Source organism: Lathamus discolor, chromosome 24 (genome assembly GCF_037157495.1).
Source record: "Lathamus discolor isolate bLatDis1 chromosome 24, bLatDis1.hap1, whole genome shotgun sequence".
Taxonomy (NCBI): Eukaryota; Metazoa; Chordata; class Aves; order Psittaciformes; family Psittacidae; genus Lathamus; species Lathamus discolor.
Genome location: NC_088907.1, coordinates 1000044 through 1018496, shown reverse-complemented (window position 1 = coordinate 1018496; position 18453 = coordinate 1000044). Strand labels below are relative to the sequence as shown.

The 18453-nt window shown below is 46.1% G+C and overlaps 1 protein-coding gene across 3 annotated transcripts; it reads right to left on the bottom strand.

Moving 5' to 3' along the window:
* Window positions 1–430: 430 nt before the first annotated feature.
* On the bottom strand, window positions 431–17743 carry LOC136004153 (methanethiol oxidase-like). 3 transcript variants are annotated; one of them, XM_065660410.1, is made up of 13 exons: window positions 17413–17743; window positions 15892–15964; window positions 8538–8591; window positions 7723–7835; window positions 7193–7378; window positions 6432–6552; window positions 5331–5513; window positions 5057–5235; window positions 3832–3910; window positions 3232–3353; window positions 2978–3070; window positions 1856–1974; window positions 431–1210 (listed from the first exon to the last, which is right to left on the bottom strand). In XM_065660410.1, exons 3-13 carry the CDS (start codon window positions 8542–8544, stop codon window positions 1048–1050), a joined length of 1365 nt encoding a protein of 454 aa, XP_065516482.1. In that variant the 5' UTR covers window positions 8545–8591; window positions 15892–15964; window positions 17413–17743; the 3' UTR covers window positions 431–1047. The 3 variants fall into 3 exon arrangements, with proteins under 3 accessions (XP_065516482.1, XP_065516481.1, XP_065516484.1); XM_065660409.1 differs by lacking the exons at window positions 15892–15964; window positions 17413–17743 and adding an exon at window positions 11980–12088; XM_065660412.1 differs by lacking the exons at window positions 8538–8591; window positions 15892–15964; window positions 17413–17743 and having other exon boundaries at window positions 7193–7426; window positions 7723–7804.
* Between the last annotated feature and the right edge of the window lie 710 nt (window positions 17744–18453).

The following is an 18453-nucleotide window of genomic DNA, read 5'->3' as shown; positions in this document are numbered from 1 at the left end:
GCAGTGCTAAAGCTCAGCAGGGAACAGCAGAGCCTGGCAATGGACACAGATGGGAAAGCAACAGATCCAGAGGCAGCAAAGAGAATCAGACCCAGGAAACAGCTTAGGGAAGATGCATCAGGAACTGGCAGGAGGAGACAGGCTGGACTTGTGGGCATCTGTCTGCTCAAGAAGCTGCAGACATGGGTCAGGCACTGCTGGTGGCACCGCTTGGCTCCAGCACAGTGTGCACAAAGGGGTTGTGCAGATCCCTCCTCTCTCAGAAGATGGAAGAGAATCTTTGTTTGCAATAACGGCAACAAAGGAGGCTTCAGTGAAAATAAATTCCTCACCAAAGAGTTTGCAGATGAATGAGATTGTTACTTCCTGAAATGACCTTACTTTTGGAAATAACCAAATGCTGAAGAGAAAAAAGATGTGCAGCTCCATCTGCCTTGAAGAATGGTTTTATTGTTGTTTTTTATCATACCAGTGCACAGATGTTAAAATATAACCCAAGTCCAGAAGCAGCTGACTTCAGATTAGATAGATATGTATGATTTTTATGCTGTGTCTGCTGTAAAGCATTGACTACTGTATGAGCACATTAAGCTTTGCAGGGACAGAACACTCTTGCTCAGAGACAAGCCCATGGAATGTATCCTTCTTATGGAGCTATTTAGGAGCAGCTTCTTCACCAACAAACAGTGGCAAGGCAAATTAGCATCAAACAAGGCAAATAGTCCTTGAAACCGACAGTCAATAGTGATTACACAGGACCTTGTGAAAGGGGAAGGAGTAGAGAAAATGAGCTGTAGATCATGTTTCAGAGAGATTCACTTGGCTGCCTCAGAATGAGAAGAAAGTGGAGCTTCTGTGGCTCACCCTAATGGAAGTCTAAATATAGACAGTGGATAAAGTTCCAGTTAACCCTATTCACCTTTATAAAAGGGAAGTGGAGAGGAAAGAGGAAAGAGAAGGAGAAAGAGGGGAAAAAACCCAAACACAACCCCCCCCAAAAAAACCAGCAACAACAGCAAATCCTCTGAAACCAGCTCCAGACAACTATTACATCCAGATATCAGAGGTACAGTCTCCACCAGGGTAACGCATCTCATGAGCCAGGGCAGGCCCATCAGGTTCCTTCCCAAAATCCACTAGGAAGTTTTTATTCACTTGCAATCCACCTTTTTCATTATCCACATCAATCTGCAGCATAACAGAGCCTTCCCTGAAAAAGGGACAAGAAAACAGGTATTGGGAAAAGGTTTCCTTTTTGTTGCTCTTCCACATTTGGGCAAGATTTGTTTAATAGAAACCAGAAAGAATCCCTGATACAAAATGGGACTTTTGAGATCACTTAGCCGATCTCAAAAGTAAGTTACACCACCTCAGTGAAACTGCAGCCTCAAATTAGCAATGAATGATTGCAAATAAATAGCTGTTGTTACTTATGAAGGAATAGGCAACTGCACTATGCCCTCCTGTGGCCATCTGGCACATTATCTTCTCTTTAGTTCAGAAGAACAGAAAGCTGTGCTAATACGCTCAAAGGCAGTTTGGAAGCACTACGGATTCCAGGGGGCTAGGTCAGGTTCACTGGTTTCTTCCCATTCTCATCTACTTCCAAATAGATCCTGATTTCAACAAACTGTGTGTGCACACCCCAACTTTTGTGTGCCTGTTGAGAAGGGGTGGATTCTGGTGAGTAGGTAACACATCTAGATTGGTAGGCTGTGGATAAAGTTACTAGGTTCAGTCTCCCTGGGTAGGAACTCTGCTCTGTGCACCAGCTGGTATGTGCATGGCACTATTTGAGGAAGAAATCTTGCACATGGGCTTGTGCAGTCATCCCTGTTTACCAAAGTTCTCTTACTTGACAAGATCTGGGTAGAACTGCTTGTCCCATCCACTGTAGAGAGAGTTGGTGACATATAATCTCTTCCCATCCAAACTCAGCTGAAGCATTTGAGGTCCACCTTGCACCCTCTTCCCCTAAAATCATAATAGAGAACAAGGTGCGTAAGACAAGGCTGCCACGGACATTGAACAAGAGAAATGCAACTGCAAGGAGAAACAAAAGACCACAGCAGTTCTGCTCCTGGTAGAACCATCCAGAGCTCTGAAATCCTCCACACAGCAGCACCAAGCTCTCTACTTTAGAGAGAGAACAGCTTTTATTGGGAGTCTTCCTCCTTATTAACAGGGAGCCTTGAAGCCATTTCAGAAGAATTCCACTTCATTCACAGGACTAGTAATGTAAGAAAGTAAGGGCTGAAGGGTTCAGGTCACTGTACTTGGGTGGAAGTGTCAAAACTTAAGCAAGGGGTGAGTGGCATAACACAGCTGCAAATGTGAACACGTCTCTGCTGCAGCCAGGGCACGATCTGCACTAGGAAGAAAAGGAGTATGTGGATCTTCCTAAAACTACCTTCAGTGGCCAACAGATCTTAGTCATGGCCATGTTCAGTTCTTGCATATCCTGAGACTTTCCACAGGTAGCTGCCTTGACAGTAATAACATTAATGCACACTGACAATGACCAGAAACAATTAACACTCTTTCATTTTCTATCATGATGCCAGGTGCCATCAAACTCTTTACACACACACAGACACACACTCCCCAACACTGCAGAATGAGCTGGGTTAGTGCTTCACACATATTGGAGGATTCCCAACAGCAGTGATGTCAATGTGATAAATGCACACTGCATTAGCTTTAAATTAGCCAGCTAACAACAGCAGGGAAGATGCAATTACACAGGCTTCAGACGAGTCAAACAGCTTGTCCAACTCCACCAGGGACCCAGAACACTTACCAGAATTCACTAGCTCCAGCCCCTGCTGAGATGTGGTACCTGCCCAGGCTGAAAGCCAAGCCACAAACTAGCTCAGATACAGCTCTGTATGTCCTATGTTTGACTGTGATGTAGGGATATGTTAAAACGGATCACAATTAACAGAGCACTGAAAACATGCATATGAGGAAAACTTACTTTGATCACAAATGGCTCTGGCTGACACTGCAACTCCTTGTCTTCCACTACAGTTACAGGCCCACCTTTTGTGATGCTGCCTCCCAGAAACACCTGTAACCAAGGGAATGGATGAGAACAGGCATCTGCTATCATAAGAACACAAAAGACAATTCTCAAGCAAAAGCAAATTGTCATTTTCTCCTTTTGAAAAAGACAGAAACAAGCAGACTGGACTGTCCTTGTACGTGGCAGCTCTGCTGCTGCTGCCTCACCTGCCCCACCAGCTTGGGCTTGCGGGTGTTGGAGATGTCATACTGGCGGATGTCTCCGTGCAGCCAGTTGCTGAAATACAGGAACCTGTCGTCCAGCGAGATGAGGATGTCAGTAATAAGACCTTCAAGAAAATGTTCAGTAGCAAAGTCAGGAAATGGACAGGTCCAGCAACAAACAAGACCATGAGTCTATTATCTTTCCAAATTCTAGTCACAGTGTCCTCAGAAAAATCAGTCAAGACACGGTTTGAACAAACACAATCATCCTTGGACACCCGGTGCCTACTCAGAGGAGTTTCAGGCTCTACAGCATTCCCAGGACCACTCCTGTGAGCTCATGCTGAAAGAACCAAAACTCCAAGTGTTTTTCTGCCCTCAAGTACTGAGTGCTGTGGGAGCAGACGGGTCTGATGATCTACTTGACGGCTTGTAAGCAAGGCTAATTTGGTGACTCCAGAAGTGTTACACAAAGAACCCAAACAGAAATCCAGTATTTTGCAAGGAAGTGTTTGCTATTTAAGGATGAGATTTTGCAGAAAGCTCCACTGAACCAGGAAACTGAAGAGGGCAACACCACATCTTGTCTGCAAACACACTCACCAGGCATGTCAGGGAGAAGCCATCCCTGCACCTTCTTGCTGGGGACTTCAATCACCTTCTCTGCTGCCCAGTCTCCTTTCTGCAGAAAGCTCAGGAGAGAACACAGCATTATTAGTGCCTTGATGTTAGCCAAGAGAGCTCAGCTATGCAGGACAGAGGGAGGAGAACCGAACAGCGCTGTTCATTTAACAGGTCCTCTACACAGGTGGTAGGCACTCCGCAAGTGTTACCAAGGGATGAGGATGGTAACTATTACCACCAGTCAGAATGTTACCCTTATACTATGCAACAACATCTCAAACAGATTGCTGTAACAGTAGCAGAACTAAAGACCCCTAATCTCCTGTAGCTTGGTGTCCCACCCCGCTCCAGGTCACCCGCTACTCCCCTGCCCATAAACCCACCACCTTCTCTCCCTTCTTCACCTTCCAAACACTGGTTGAGCAGCAGGCAGCACGCACTGGCACTGGTGACAAGTTTCACAGGTTCCGATTAGTTCTCCAACTGATGCACATTTGTTGAGCAGCTTGCAGGCCAGAAAGCAAGCTGCTGAGCTAATGCTGTAGCCCTTTCCTCAGTGCAGGTGTTCATCAGACTGTTTTCAAGCGATCACTAATGTTCTTATCAGCCAGACTTCCCCTCCTTGAGACTTTCATAGGTCATTCATGGTGATTAAATTGATCAAGAACTTATTGTGACGAGTGTTGGAGGTGGGGCTGACAGACCAGCACCATGATCTCTTCAGCTTTGCTGCCTTTCAGGATCAGGCTGCTGAAGATTTGCATTCTGGACAGAGCAGAGGTACTCGGAACGCAACTGCTAAAGGTGAGGGACTACCGAGTAGCTTCAGAAAGCTACAGCATTGGCTTCTAGGCACACTGTCATGAGGTTTGCTCTCTGACACAATCATAGAATCATGCAATCGTTTGGGTTGGAAGGGACCTTAAAGCTCCTCCAGTTCCAACCCCCTGCCATGTGCAGGGACACCTTCCACCAGAGGAGGCTGCTCCAAGCCCCATCCAACCTAGCCTTGAACATTGCCAGGGACAGGGCAGCCACAGCTCCTCTGGGCACCCTGTGCCAGTGTGTCACTGCTATAGCTTGGCTAGAATTAGACTGGAATTGAGAGCCAAAATATTTTTAATCCAAATTCTACTATTTCCTAAGTGACTGGAAGCTTTCTGAAACAACAGCCTCTGTGTTTGCCATGGCTTGCATTGCTTACCTCTGTCTTGTAGAACCGATGCACTGCAGCACTCAGAGCACATCCCACAAACCCTTCTGCAGCATCTGGATTGTGGAGGAATCGGATCTCCAAAGGTATGGAGCCCTTCCCCAAGTCAATTGTCTGAATGTAGGTGTGAGTGCTCCAGTCCCACACGTTAATGTGGCCACCATAATGCCCTAATGGATCAGGTCAGACCAGAAAAAGCACAGAATATATTATTTTATCAAAGAATCATTTTTACTTTTGAGAGTTTAAACAAATGTCCCCTCACCTTTCTCTATATCAGCTGGGTTAAACCCATCTGCCAAGGCTTTTGGGGCTCCCCATTCAGTGCTCATCAGGACATTGTGTCGTGGCTGGTACCAGAAGTCGTAACCCAGGGGAGGCACTTTCTCCCCATTCTCCCAATTTCCTTTCATTTCAAAGGTCTCTCCATCCAGCAATATAAAGCTACCTGATGGAAACACCAAATACATTTGTCTGAAGACATTCACACAAGTTCACAGCTTTAAAGATACTCTTTTTTTTTTAAGCTTCAGTTTGCTCTGTTTCTGCTCATAATAACAATAATAAATCTGCCAGCCCTTCTAGAGTTCATTTCAATTAAGGAATAACTTAGAGAAGATCCTGGAGGAGTCACCTCTGGTTTTCTTTGCTTGTCATCAGTATCCTTGAATTACATAAACAATATGCATCTATTCAAGGACACGTTTGACCACAATCGAGAAGAGAAAAACCCTGTGAAAAGGAGCAGGGTTCCACCACTTAACCCCCTGAGGTATATTTTTTCTAACAGCTAATATTTCTCTTAGATGTCAGGCGGTTTATACCTGCATAGGTACCAGAATTTATATGCGAGAATCCCTCAAAAGTTTTAAACAAGGAATGCAACCTATAATGGCCTGAAAGGCTTAATTTTCATTAGACAGAGACAAAGAGGATTTAGGTTAGCAACAGCATCTCTCATACCTAAGCCACAATACTGAGCTGATGCAGATTGTTTTCCAAAGCAATTCTTCCCTGCTCCGTGCTGAAGTGACCGAAGTGAAATGTTAATGGGTTTCCTGCTCATACTATAACCACTAGAGTTGGTCTTCTTTAGTAATATATGCAAAAGCCTGGGGCATGGAAGCTGAACTCATCAACAGTCCCACTGATATTCCTCTACAGCAGGTCTGAAGTGCAGAGCAGTGACCATTCTTACCTGGGGTGTGATGTTTTTATTCCAGCATTAACCATTCCAGGAGCTCTTTGTTGATGTGCACAAGAGAACTGTAAGCACTGAAAAATGCTAACCTTGCAGCTTGTGCTTTGAGAGCATGATACTTCTATACCATGAGCACTTTCCTAGAGTAATAAAGAGGACTAATACCTTTTCCATTGCCAGAAGGGTCTCCCAAACAGCTGATTAAGATGTCACCACTGCCCAGACAGTGAGAGGTGTGAGGATTACCCACATTACCCTTCTGGTATAACTCCACTGGCTCAACAACCTAAAGTGAGTATACACATAGTCACAGTCATCTTCATGGAGCTCACTTACACACCACCAGTTCAACCCTAGGAGTCCAAGTTTCACAAAGGAAGGGAATGGGGAAGTCTTTGAGGCATGTCAGAGGCTCAGTTAGAAACAAAATTCACTGAACAGGGAAAGACCTTAGGGGGAGTTATCCACTGCATTAACACTTACAGGCTGGCAAGGTTCTACAGAACTTGAAAGACTATGAATGGGAGTATTTGAGGCAGGTGGGGTGGGACAAAGACCACTCAGAAGTTTCCTTTCATTCCACATTACAATCTGGACTGAAGTTTCCCTGGCCAAGTAGAGATGCTGATAATGTACGTATGTATATCTCAGCTAATGCTCTCTGCCTTACAGTCAGTGAAAACAAACGCTCCTGAGACACAATTCCTTTACCCTAAACCAGTTTCTAAACTAGGTTAGACAAATGTGACTCCAGCAGTGCCTATTTTTTTTTCACTGACTGTAAAGAGAATCTAACCAGTTAGACATGGAAAAGTGTAAGTCTATATCCCAACCTCTATCTGTGCCAGTATCTGGATCTATAAAATCACTGTCTCTTGGTCAAAACGTAAGAAACAAAACCCCAGCTTGAAGTCATGTAAATATACCTTATGGATTCTAGGAGCTCGCATGTCTGTTCCCACATCCACCACGTAAATTCGAGAAGAGATCAAACTTGGTAGAACCAGACGGTTCCTTCTCTTTGTGGCATCCCCAAAGCAGCTGCTACAGGCGTTCCACCCTGAATGATGAAGCTCATCATTCAGATTGGGCATGGGCAGGCGATGGATCACCTGCAAAGTCAGAGACAGGCTTCACACTCAGTTTCACAGAGTTTTCCCCTAGGCAAAAAAAAAAAAAAAAAAAGAGCCTTTATGTCAAGGCATAAATTAATAAAGAGCAGAAGGAAACTGCTATTTGTTAGTCAGGAAACAGATTTTAGCCTGAGATATGCAGAGTTGAAGCTGTAAAGTAGGAGAAGAAAGCTGGACATCAGGATTGCACAGCATTTGTGAAATGCTGTACGCCATTAAGTTAATTCAAATCTTTAAAAGACTTTATGTAATTAAGGAGACATGCAATAACAATATGGCAAAAAATACAACAGAAGCACCAGAGCCATTCTACACACAGGCACCTGACAGTAGTGTGGAGATTTGGGATCAACATCCACAGTGGCCAGGTAGTCAGGCTTCTCTATCCCAGTGTTCCTGTAGATACAAGGCAGGTACACAATCTCCTCCCGGGGACCTGTCAAGGCAGAAGTCTTGTTCTTTCAACACATTAAAGAAAAAGCTGTGGTTAAGTGTAAGAGCATCTTCTCTGGATTTAAACTCTGTCTGTAAACTGTGTTTCTTCCCAGGAAGCTCAACCTCAGTATTTCCATTTTATGGAGAAACACCAGTAGTATGTAGTTTGAGCAGCTAAGAATTGCCAAGAGCAAGTACTTATTCACCTGTGAGGCCTTTCCTTCCCTCACCCTCCTCACATAATAGGCTTTGGGGGTGCAATTACTTTCCTGGAGAAGGACAGTGCTGGAAAGCAGCTCCTACCCTGTGGGGCTGTGTGGAGCCTCTCCCTCCCCCAGCTGTAGCTGATGTCTCCCAGCTGCCAGTGCCCAGAGCTCACTCTACCCATTCTAAAAGCCTACTTATTACAACCTATAAAACTGAGGCTTTTAAAGTCTATCAAAGGACTGGGGGTGAAGTTCTGACACTATTACAATCTACAGCAAAATGCCTCAAGGGCTTTAGTGAGGGTCAGGATTTATCCAGACACTGCTGGACAGAACAGAACGTAACTTTAGCGCAGCTACAGGTGGATGAGCAGCTAAACTGTGTCACACACAATTCCCAACACTCCTTCCTCCTATTTTCCCCTTCTGTTCTAAAGAGTAGTTAGTTGTTATGAGAGAGTCTGAAGGCAGTCTGGGTTTAGAAAAGATGTGCTTACCTTTCATGGCATCCAGAGGAGTTGCGTATCCTGGGCCACATGCTCCACATTTTGCTGATTGGAGGAAAAAAAAGAAGCTCTTCTAATTACCGAATTGTTTAAAAGCATCTCTTTTTAAAAGAGGACTTTAGCTTTGCATTGAGAGATGGACAAATGTTAGATCCAGTTTTTAGACTGCCAAACACCTGACTTCAGTCAGGGCTGAGGTTACACAATGTGACACACCATGCTCAAGAACGATGGGAAAGTTAGGCCTTCATTTCCAGGAGTTCAGCCTCACAATTTGAAAGCACATTCATATATGACAAGGGTCTGGGATTTAAGAAAATTGTGTTAAATGTTTTACAGAGAGCTGCTGAATCACTGCCAGATGAGCAAGGAGACAGATCTGAACGGCCCATTTTATTATCACTGGAAAGGCTCCAGTCCTGCTCTGCACAGAAATGCCAAAGAAGTGGATAGTTTTGAGGATTTACAAGCTGGGTAAGAAGTGATACTGCAGGTGACCAGAAAGGACAGGGGGAGGGGAATCATCAACCATTCCACCTTCTGGTACAAACTCAGCTCCCCACCTTTGCTCTCATGCCACTCTTATGTCTGCTCTGTACCAGTCTGGATCCTAATCAACACATAAGTTATGTTAAACCAGTCTTCAGTACAGTAGAGGTTCCTACTGCAACACAGTCACAGCACACACATACTCAGGATTGCATCAATAAGTTGTTGGCTAGAATTAAGAAAATACTACCCTGAAATACTGCTTTAAGGGGCAGTTACAACATGCTGCAAGTTTATAGGCTCAAGGGATGCACAGAAACCTCTACTTTTCTTGAGCCAGGGAGCCACAGGGCTACTGGACACCGTGCAGGAAGCTTCTGCTCCATTCCTAACTGGAACCAAGATATAGTCAGTGTTCCAAACAGAACACGTAGCAGTGCTGTGCAGCAGGACACCAGTGTATTTTTTCAATGTGACATGAAGTGAAATACATGTTGACAGAGAGCAAACCATAATACAGTCGCCTCCCTCTGTACCTCCAGTGTCTGTAATACAAAGCAGCAAACTAGGTAACTATTTACCATTATCCAATACTCAAAAAGAGATCGATAGCATCAGAATACCAAAGATCTCAGATTCCAAATGCAGAAGCAGTGACAGCTCCAGTGCCCGTTTCGTTAGGGAGCCTTCCTCTGAAGGCAAAATGCTTCAAGCAATCCACTCACTGCACATGGAGCCTCATAACCTCACAGACAGGGTCTTCTCAGAAAGAGCAATTCAGTACTTTAGGCTACATTTCACCTGCTTTGTGAAGCAGTTTTATCTGGAAACACAAAATAGAAAGTTTGCTTTGTTTGGTTTACGTCTAAGCCATAATTGAAACCTTCTTTCCATTTTCTCAATCACCTGCATTAGCAGGAGCTCAGTTTGCATCAGACCACAGCTCCGCAAGCATTGCAAATGCAGTTTTCTGCAGATCCCTTTGAGAAACAGATTATTTGTGCCAAATTGTTTTCCAGAGAAAACACACAGCAAGACACTGAATGTTTTAACTTCCTGCTTCTTGTAGACATTTGTTTCTCCTTTCCCTCTGATCTCGCTCAAACCCTCTTTTATTCTGAACCATTGTACCTAACTGCCTGAAGATATGTGTGGATGAAGCAAACCTTACCCTGTTACTCCATGCCAAGCTCATTTGCGAACACAAAATCAGGGTTTTGACATGGAACTGTGATTGTAGCACCTTGTAGCAACATGTTAGCTATAACATTTACATCGCTACGTTCATAATCCATGGTTAAACACGGTAGCATTACTTGCTATGTTCTAGATCCACCCTCGTGGCTGACCCAGTATCCTGGACACCAGGCAGCGGGGGGTGCATCACACACGTGGTTTGGGGACTCCAGCACCAAGACCCTTTTCCTGCTTTCCAGGCAAATCCTCGCGGGGGTAGCTTCTCACCCCCAAGTCCACCTTCCTTGCCTTTCTAAAGCAAAGAATATTTCTCTCTTGCCAACAGCTCTCGTGTGAGTTTAGCAGGAAGGACACACACATTTAACCGTAACTGCTCGGGGGTCCCTTTTTCCTTTTTCCATAAATGAAGTTCCAACAAGCCCCATTCCTCCAAACTCCTGTGCAGTTACTGTATTCGCACACCAAGAGCTGCTAAAAACATGTCTGTTCCTTTTGTTCCCATTGTGGGCGCCTGATAGAGCCCAATTTCACAAAGGGGTTTAGGAGAAAGGTGGCAATAAAGTAGCCACCTCTTTGGAGAACTTAGAGTTGGGTGGAATCAGTCTGGGCCAAACTAAGCTGTTTGGAGAGGCTGAGCAAACACGAAGCTCTCCAAAGTCACAGTGCATGGCTGCGCCCAGCACTGACACACTGGCAGAGGGGGGCAGGCAAACGTGGTTTATGATGGTGCTGAAAGAACACAAACTGGGAGGAGTCAGTGTACAGCTATCCTATGGAGACGGCAAGACACAGGCCTTACAGAGCAACAGGGACAAAAGCCACACGTCCTTGCTGGAATCCAAGTAAATCATGCGAGCAGACTTTAATGATCTGTTAATTATTTGAAGAGCAGCCCAAGATTTGGACTTCTACAGTGCCAAGGGCACTCCAAACCGCATGACTGAGCCACCACCTGCTGCTGCTGGAAGCTTTAAGGTGCGTTATTGACCTGACTCTTTATCCACTGCCCAGAGACTCCTTACACCCTGCGGCAGGCAGTGCACAGGTAACAGAGTGAAACTTGCAGTGTGTTAGAAAGCAAAGCAAAGCAAAACTCCTTTACTGTGTAGTGGAAGTACTGACAGAAGCACAGAAAGACAAACAGGCACCCTAGGCAGTTAAACCACACTGGACACTTCTGCTGAGTCAGACTCACTGTTTGTATCCCTGCAATAAGGGCTTTTTTTCACTAAGGTCTACAAACCTACCCTGGCTTGTGAAACCCCCCTTGCGTGTTACACAATCATACACTCACATGCAAAAAAGCTTCCAGGTATTTTAGCCCTTCCCTCTATTTCCTGTCCATGTATCCAGCAATGGAAGTCCACAAAAATGACAAGGTCTATCACAAAAATAGGAGCAAAACGTTAAATTCTGGCTCCTGGTTCCCTGGCACCTTTCCTAAGCGTCATTCCTGTTCACAATCAACCAGAGCAGCAAGTCCAAATCTTATTTCAGCCTCTAAATACAGAGGTACTAAAAGAGACATTTAATGAGAGCATAAAAGGCATTTACTGAGAGCACTAAAGCTACTTACTTAAAACCACAGGGGCTTTTAATAGCTTAAAAGGCGTGAAGCTTTTACCAGGCAGAGGGAATGTGGAACCTCAGCCCCAGAGCTCTCCTGAACAGTTTCCTCTGGCCCCTGGTTACAAGCTGCACAGCGCAGAGCTGCAGCCACAGCACCAGATCCCAGCTGGATCCTTACCCATGTCGGAGGGGCCGCTCAGGGCTGTTGGGTGAAGCAGAGCTGCCTGGACTGGAGTTGTGCGCAGTGAAGCTGCTGGGAGAGGGGCAGATGTGCAAGAGGGAAGGGGCGGGCAGGACTGGGGAGAGCTACTGCCAAGGGGAGGATCCAGAGCAGCCGGAGCAGGCACGGAACTCAGCTTCTACTTCCTGGGAAAGTGTGGAGGAACCTGGCACAGCTCCACCGGAGCGGCCCTTCCCAATGCTCCTCTCACGTTCCAGCACTTCACGTGGGTGTTTTGTACCCAAGGAGAGCAAAGGAGGAAACACTTTGTGTTGAAAACCTCTTGCTTTGGGGCAGGGTTTCAAGTTCTGGAGTCAAGGCATGCCCGGCGTAAGGACAGCTCTCAGCTGGGACGGGTCTGGCAGGCAGCGTGTTTTTAGCATTTCATGGCCCTTAAATAAGGCAGCTACAAGAAGACAACTTGTCTGCTCAATACTTCACAAAACTACCTCTTAAAGAAGATCCTTTCATGACTGGCAGCAGCCCCAAGTACTGGAAAATCTGGATTTCACTCTATTCCATCTGGAATTCTAAGCTATCCCCCGTGAGAATTAGTGTATTATTTCCCATTTATTTTTTAAAGGACAGTGCTTTTTCCCCAGCCAATATCACCTCAGGCATTCCCAAGAGCAGACAAAACATTTTACAACCCTCTCCCACTTCTCTGCCTTTTACATGAGCCACCACGTACAGCAGAAACACTAAATGGTGCTGAAACGCTCCAACTACTGAGGCTGGTCCCTCCGTTAGGCCAAGAGGGTGCCAGGGAGCTCTGACAACCAACCTACAAGTGACCATTCATTCTGATTTATTTAGTGAACTGAGCCTGTTTTTCCTGATCCCGAAGTGGACAAACGCAGTCTGTTAACTCTTGACCTTCGGACTGCTGGCTCAGTGTCTTGTGCAAAACAAATTACTGCTCAAAAATGCTTTTTCTCTCCATTCTGTCCTGTACTCCCCAGCTGCAGCTGGGGATTTGAACTGTCTGATGGGCATTCAAGTTCCACCTCTCTCATCCCATCTAAAGGACGAGCTGCTTCACACAAAGGCATTGTTTTAAAACAGGGATTTCTGTTCTTTTTGTCCCCAAGCCTTAGTGTTCATTGGAGTGTTCATTCTGGTTGAGTCCCATGCCTATCTCTCACTCTTTCTGTCTTTTCCTCCTCAGGTACAGCCTTGTCTGTCCAACAGTTCCTTCCCTTCTTTAACTTCTCATTTCAAAACACTACTTCACTACTCACAAGCTTGATGCAGTGGGTTTTTAAGCTGCTATTAAAAAAATGTTAGTAATGTATTTCATAAATACATTACGTGAGACTCAGGAGACCCCATGAGATGCCAACTGAAGATCCACGTCAAGGAATCAGACCTGTGCTCTTGAAGAACCCCACTGACATCAACAAGACTCCAAGGCTGAACATGGTATCACAAACATCACTTCTACTACAAGACCTATGCCCTGCATCCTAGGCAGAGTAAGTGGGAATTCCATCATCCTCAGCAACGGCCTACTTCTGCTTCCAGCAAAAGCACCAGGAGTTTCAGCTCTTGAGGTCAGCAGGAGGGCAGCCAGGGCAGTCCACACACCCATAAACCTTCTGGGCAAGGGGTGACACTGCCTGAGAGCAGGGGAAGCACGTCCCACCACCAGCATAGACACAGGCGAGCTCCTCAGGCAATAATTTACTTCAGTTTAAATGATCTGAGTCAGCAGAGAACGTATCAGTGCTGAGGATGAAACCCACGTGGTGTTAAACCAGCAGTGCTCTTGGCTTACATCTCATGCCACTGTGGAGGCAGTGGGAGCTACTGCTCACTTCAGGATGTGTCTGTCACAAACACAGAGGAGTGAAAGGCCAAGATGGGTTTGTGCACCTCCACAGCCCTTCTCCAGTTCCCTTTCAGCTCTCATGCCTGGGCTCCCTGTGCTGCAGCTCAGGCTCCTACCAGGCTTCTGGCAAGCACAGGCCTGATCTGTGTATCCTGCATCTAGAAACTACCCCATTAAAGTGGCATCAGGGAGCTCCACAAACACACTCTATCAAAGCACAGTACTTTTATCAACACATCAGCAAGCCTTGAGCCATGGCACAGCTTTCCATGGCTCCCAACTCCCCATCATGCTTGAGCTCACTTCTGGGTTGGTTCCAAGCAGTCTGACTAAGACGGTTTATCTACCCCGTTGTTCACATACCAAAAATTCCCAGCGCCTCACTCCTCTGCTCTGTGGATGTAACCCAACGCGAGTCAGTGCCAGCCCACCTTCATCAGAGCACACAGAGACGCAGACAGACACACACCATCCACCCTCACATCTGGCCCGGGGGAATTGTTTAACAATTTGTTAGAACCTGGGAATAACCTGGTGAGAGCCAGCCTGCAGTTACCAAGAGCACATCATGCCAGCTTGTTTCTATGACAAGACTTTGATCCAAAGGGGAGAAGGAGAATGTATATCTTAGTCATAGTGAGAACTTTGATGTTGTGCCTCACACCTTCCTCCTAACTAAACATACAGCTTAGCCAAAACAACTGCAAGTTTGGTGTAAAGATACATACAAAACTACTGCAAACGCTACCCAACATAGCTGATTCACTGGAAGGATTTGTAGCTCTCTAGAAGTCTACAATGTGTCCACAGCAACAAGTAATTTCACTACTCTGTCATGTGAAATGCGGCATAGGCATATTACATCTACAAACAGCAGCAAAGTGGAGTATCAAGTATTGTGGATTATGGAATTAGGAAAAAATGGAGAAATTTGGAAGTGGAGGGTTGTGGGTTTTTTTTCCCTGAAATAATGCCATTCCAAATAAAATTAGCCTGGAAGCTGGGAATGGCTAATGCATTTCAAACCAACCTTTCAGAACTCCTTTCTGTTTATTTAGCTGGATATTTGTTCCCAACTTCTGCAGCTTCAGACACTGAAAAGCATCAGTGTGGATTTACACCCGCACAGAAGCAGGCCTCCATGCATTAACTGATGTCAGGCTGCCAAAGTGATCAGCTGTAACCCAAGTGCTGCCAGCCTTCCTCCAGCCTCACTGGTATTTGCCAATCACGTCATTGTTCTTTAAGGGTATAGAAACCACTACATCTACATGACAATCCCACTGGCAGCAGAGTCAATGTCAACATGTGGAAGAATAAATGATGCATCTGACAACTTCCAAATTTTATCAAACTCCACAACAGAGGTTTCTGTTAAACCCCACCAGCTGGAAGGAGCAGTTTTCCTTCTGCAGGGGCAATATGCTAAACCTCCGAGTTTACAGAGAGCTCATGGCTTGAAGTTGAAACAAGTACAAAACCCCACACATTTACTATGGTTAAGAATGCGTAAGAAATGTTGTCAGCTTGGAGAGCCCAATCTCTGCTTTGAGGTTGATAATAATGAAATGACAACAACCAGATGTTTAGAGAAACTGTAAAGGGAAACCTCAGCTGGGACTTGACAAGACAAACAAACCAATGATTCAAAAGACAGCTATTTTTATAGCCACAACAGCTTCCTGCAGAGAAATTGCTTGATCCTGGGCCAGCTCCCAGAGTCCTGGAGGCCTCTAATTTTATGGAGACCTCCCTTGAGCAGGTTACCTCTGCAGTGGCAGGTTATTTGCGGGTAATACTGTCATTCTTTCCTATTACAGGTAAGTGAAAACTGGTTATGACTCAACAGCTTTTTAAGGAAAGGAACCCACTCTTTAGCTGCATCTCCACTGCTCCGTTAGGCTTCCTCAAGAATACAGGTTAGAGACCCGTATTAGCCAGGCCATAATGTGCTTTAGTATCCCCTCAAGCTTGGATGCCCTTCACAAAGACATGAGCAGGTTTGATCTGCCTCAGATCAAAAATGAGAGGTAACTCACCAATAGTGACGTGATTTAAACCAGATGCATTCTCCTGTCATTAACTGCATCTGAACTAGGTATCTGTAGAGCACTGAAGAAAGAGAAAAGCACCTGGTGAAGTTTTATGGCTTCTTTTCAAGACAAAAAAAAAAAAAAAAAACAAACTTTGCTTTTTCTCTTAAGTCTCAGAAACGCTGCATTTGCCCTTTTGCATTTGCAGGGAGGGAAGAAATCAAGTTTGGGATTAGCAGGTGGTAATTTTTTTAGGAATATAAAACTTCACGGGTAAACCCTTGCTGCTGTCCACATCTGAATTCCTCTTCCAAACCCGAGTTGTCCCAGACAATGCTGCTGTGGCTGCTCTTTGCCCCTTCACTTAAGGAAAAAAATTACTTTCTATAGCTCCTGCTTTCAGATTATCTTTTTTTTTGGTGGTGCTGGTTTTGAAAAAGCAAGTAAAAATTCCTATCATTGTATTAAGTAATGAAATAATCCTCTATCTAAGGCAGAGGCTGCAGAGTGCAATCAGGAATACAAAGCCTAACAAGGGATAATGATGTTTGTTATTCTTATCAGTGGCATAACCACAGAAGAGAATGCAGCCCTTTGTATTGCACATGTATATGATTTACAGGTGACAGAGTGTTAAGTGAAAGCAGTTCCCTCCAGCATGAGGTGAAGCAGCCTGGAGCAATGTGTAAACCAGGAAGAGTGCCTGGTACCTCCTGAAGACCATCAGAAGAAAATTAATGTGCTTGTTTAATGAAGCAGAGAATAATAAATTACATTCCAGCAACACGTGGAGATCTCAGCAAGGAGCTCCATTTGGGAAGCACCGCTTGGGAAGCACGCTGCTCACCAAATTCATGAGTGTCTTCAAAATAAAGCAACATCTCAACATATGCTGAGGATATCAGTGTTAACAGGGATCTGAAATGCATCCCTATTTTTTGTTACCTATGCTTACTATTGATAAAAAGCATGCTGTCTGTCCTAACCACACAAGCTGCAGCACTCAGGCTGCACTGTGCACAGTTACAGCTCTATGTTCCAGCTTTCCTGAATTACCTGCAATAATAAGTTCATTATTAAAGATACAATCACAGTAATAAGTTCATTATTAAAGATACTGCCCATTTGACTTTATGCTAGGGGAGAATGTTAATGATACGTTGGCTTGACAGTGTAGGAACTCCGATGGCACTGAGCCAGTGATGTACTTAAGCAAATGCATAACTTGAAGCATTTACAGAGCGATGCTGATTGTATTTGGATCACTTTAAATAAAGTCAGATACTGGCTTCAGCACCCACTGAAGCAAAGCCCTCACAGCTCGGTGGGCAGCTCCTGACTTGCCGCCGTCCCGACTTCCAGGAACCTCCACAGCTTTATGGGAATTTAATCCCCAGCCTCCTCCTTGAGGCCATCCCCGAGGGATGAAATTTGTGCCAGCTTCCGAGAGGAGCCTAACAGAAGGGACAAAAATCACAGAGATAAAAGAATAGCTCCATCAAGTGTCTCTGCCACCAGTAAATGTACCTTCTGATTGTTTGGAGCGCCTGAGACACGCTGGAACGCTGCTGTCAAACATGGATGGTGGTTTCAGTCCTACAACCACACCAGCAGTGTGACCGGCCACAAAACATTAGACATAGAATCATAGAATAGTTAGGGTTGGAAAGGACCTCAAGATCATCCAGTTCCAACCCCCGTGCCATGGGCAGGGACACCTCACACTAAACCATGGCACCCAAGGCTTCATCCAACCTGGCCTTGAACACTGCCAGGGATGGAGCACTCACAACCTCCCTGGGCAACCCATTCCAGTGCCTCAGCACCCTAACAGGAAAGAATTTCCTCCTTAGATCCAATCTAAACTTCCCCTGTTTCAGTTTGAACCCATTACCCCTTGTCCTGTCACTACAGTCCCTGACGAAGAGTCCCTCCCCAGCATCCCTACAGGGCCCCTTCAGATACTGGAAGGCTGCTCTGAGGTCCCCACGCAGCCTTCTCTTCTCCAGGCTGAACAGCCCCAACTTCCTCAGCCTGTCTTCATACGGGAGCTGCTCCAGTCCCTGATCATCCTCGTGGCCTCCTCTGGACTTGTTCCAGCAGCTCCATGTCCTTTTTATGTTGAGGACACCAGAACTGCACGCAACACTCAGGCAAAGGCGGCAGGCTTAGTCCCTGACAGCACTGTCAGGCACGGGCACAGCCCTCCAGCCAAGCCATCAGCTCCAGATCACACCCGCAGCGTCGCTATCCCCACCTACACTCACAGCCGGCAGCCGGGACCGCGCGGCGCTATCAGCCCACGGCCCTGGCGAGCCCACGGCACAGGGAACGCCGCCGGCGGTGGCGGCTGCAAGGGCGCAGGGCGGCCGAGGAGAACGCCTGCCGCGGGGCTGGACACCAGCGCTGGGGCCAACCGCCCCCCCGCCTGCCCGCGGCGCGCAGGGCCCACTCCTCTCCCGCGGCCCCGGCGGGGGGCCCCGGCTGCGGGACAGCCCTGACAGGAGGCGGGGGCGCGGCGCCGCTCGGAGCGGACGGCGGCGGAGCCTCGGGCGGCACCCGGGGAGC

What these genes read in the sequence shown, in the direction of transcription:
- LOC136004153 (XM_065660409.1), bottom strand. An exon ending in CAGAGCCATTTGTGATCAAA is followed by an intron (nt 1,975 to 2,977) that starts GTAAGTTTTCCT and finishes TTATGATTTTAG; the next exon opens with GGGAAGAGGGTGCAAGGTGG. An exon ending in TTCTACCCAGATCTTGTCAA is followed by an intron (nt 1,211 to 1,855) that starts GTAAGAGAACTT and finishes TCCCTTTTTCAG; the next exon opens with GGAAGGCTCTGTTATGCTGC.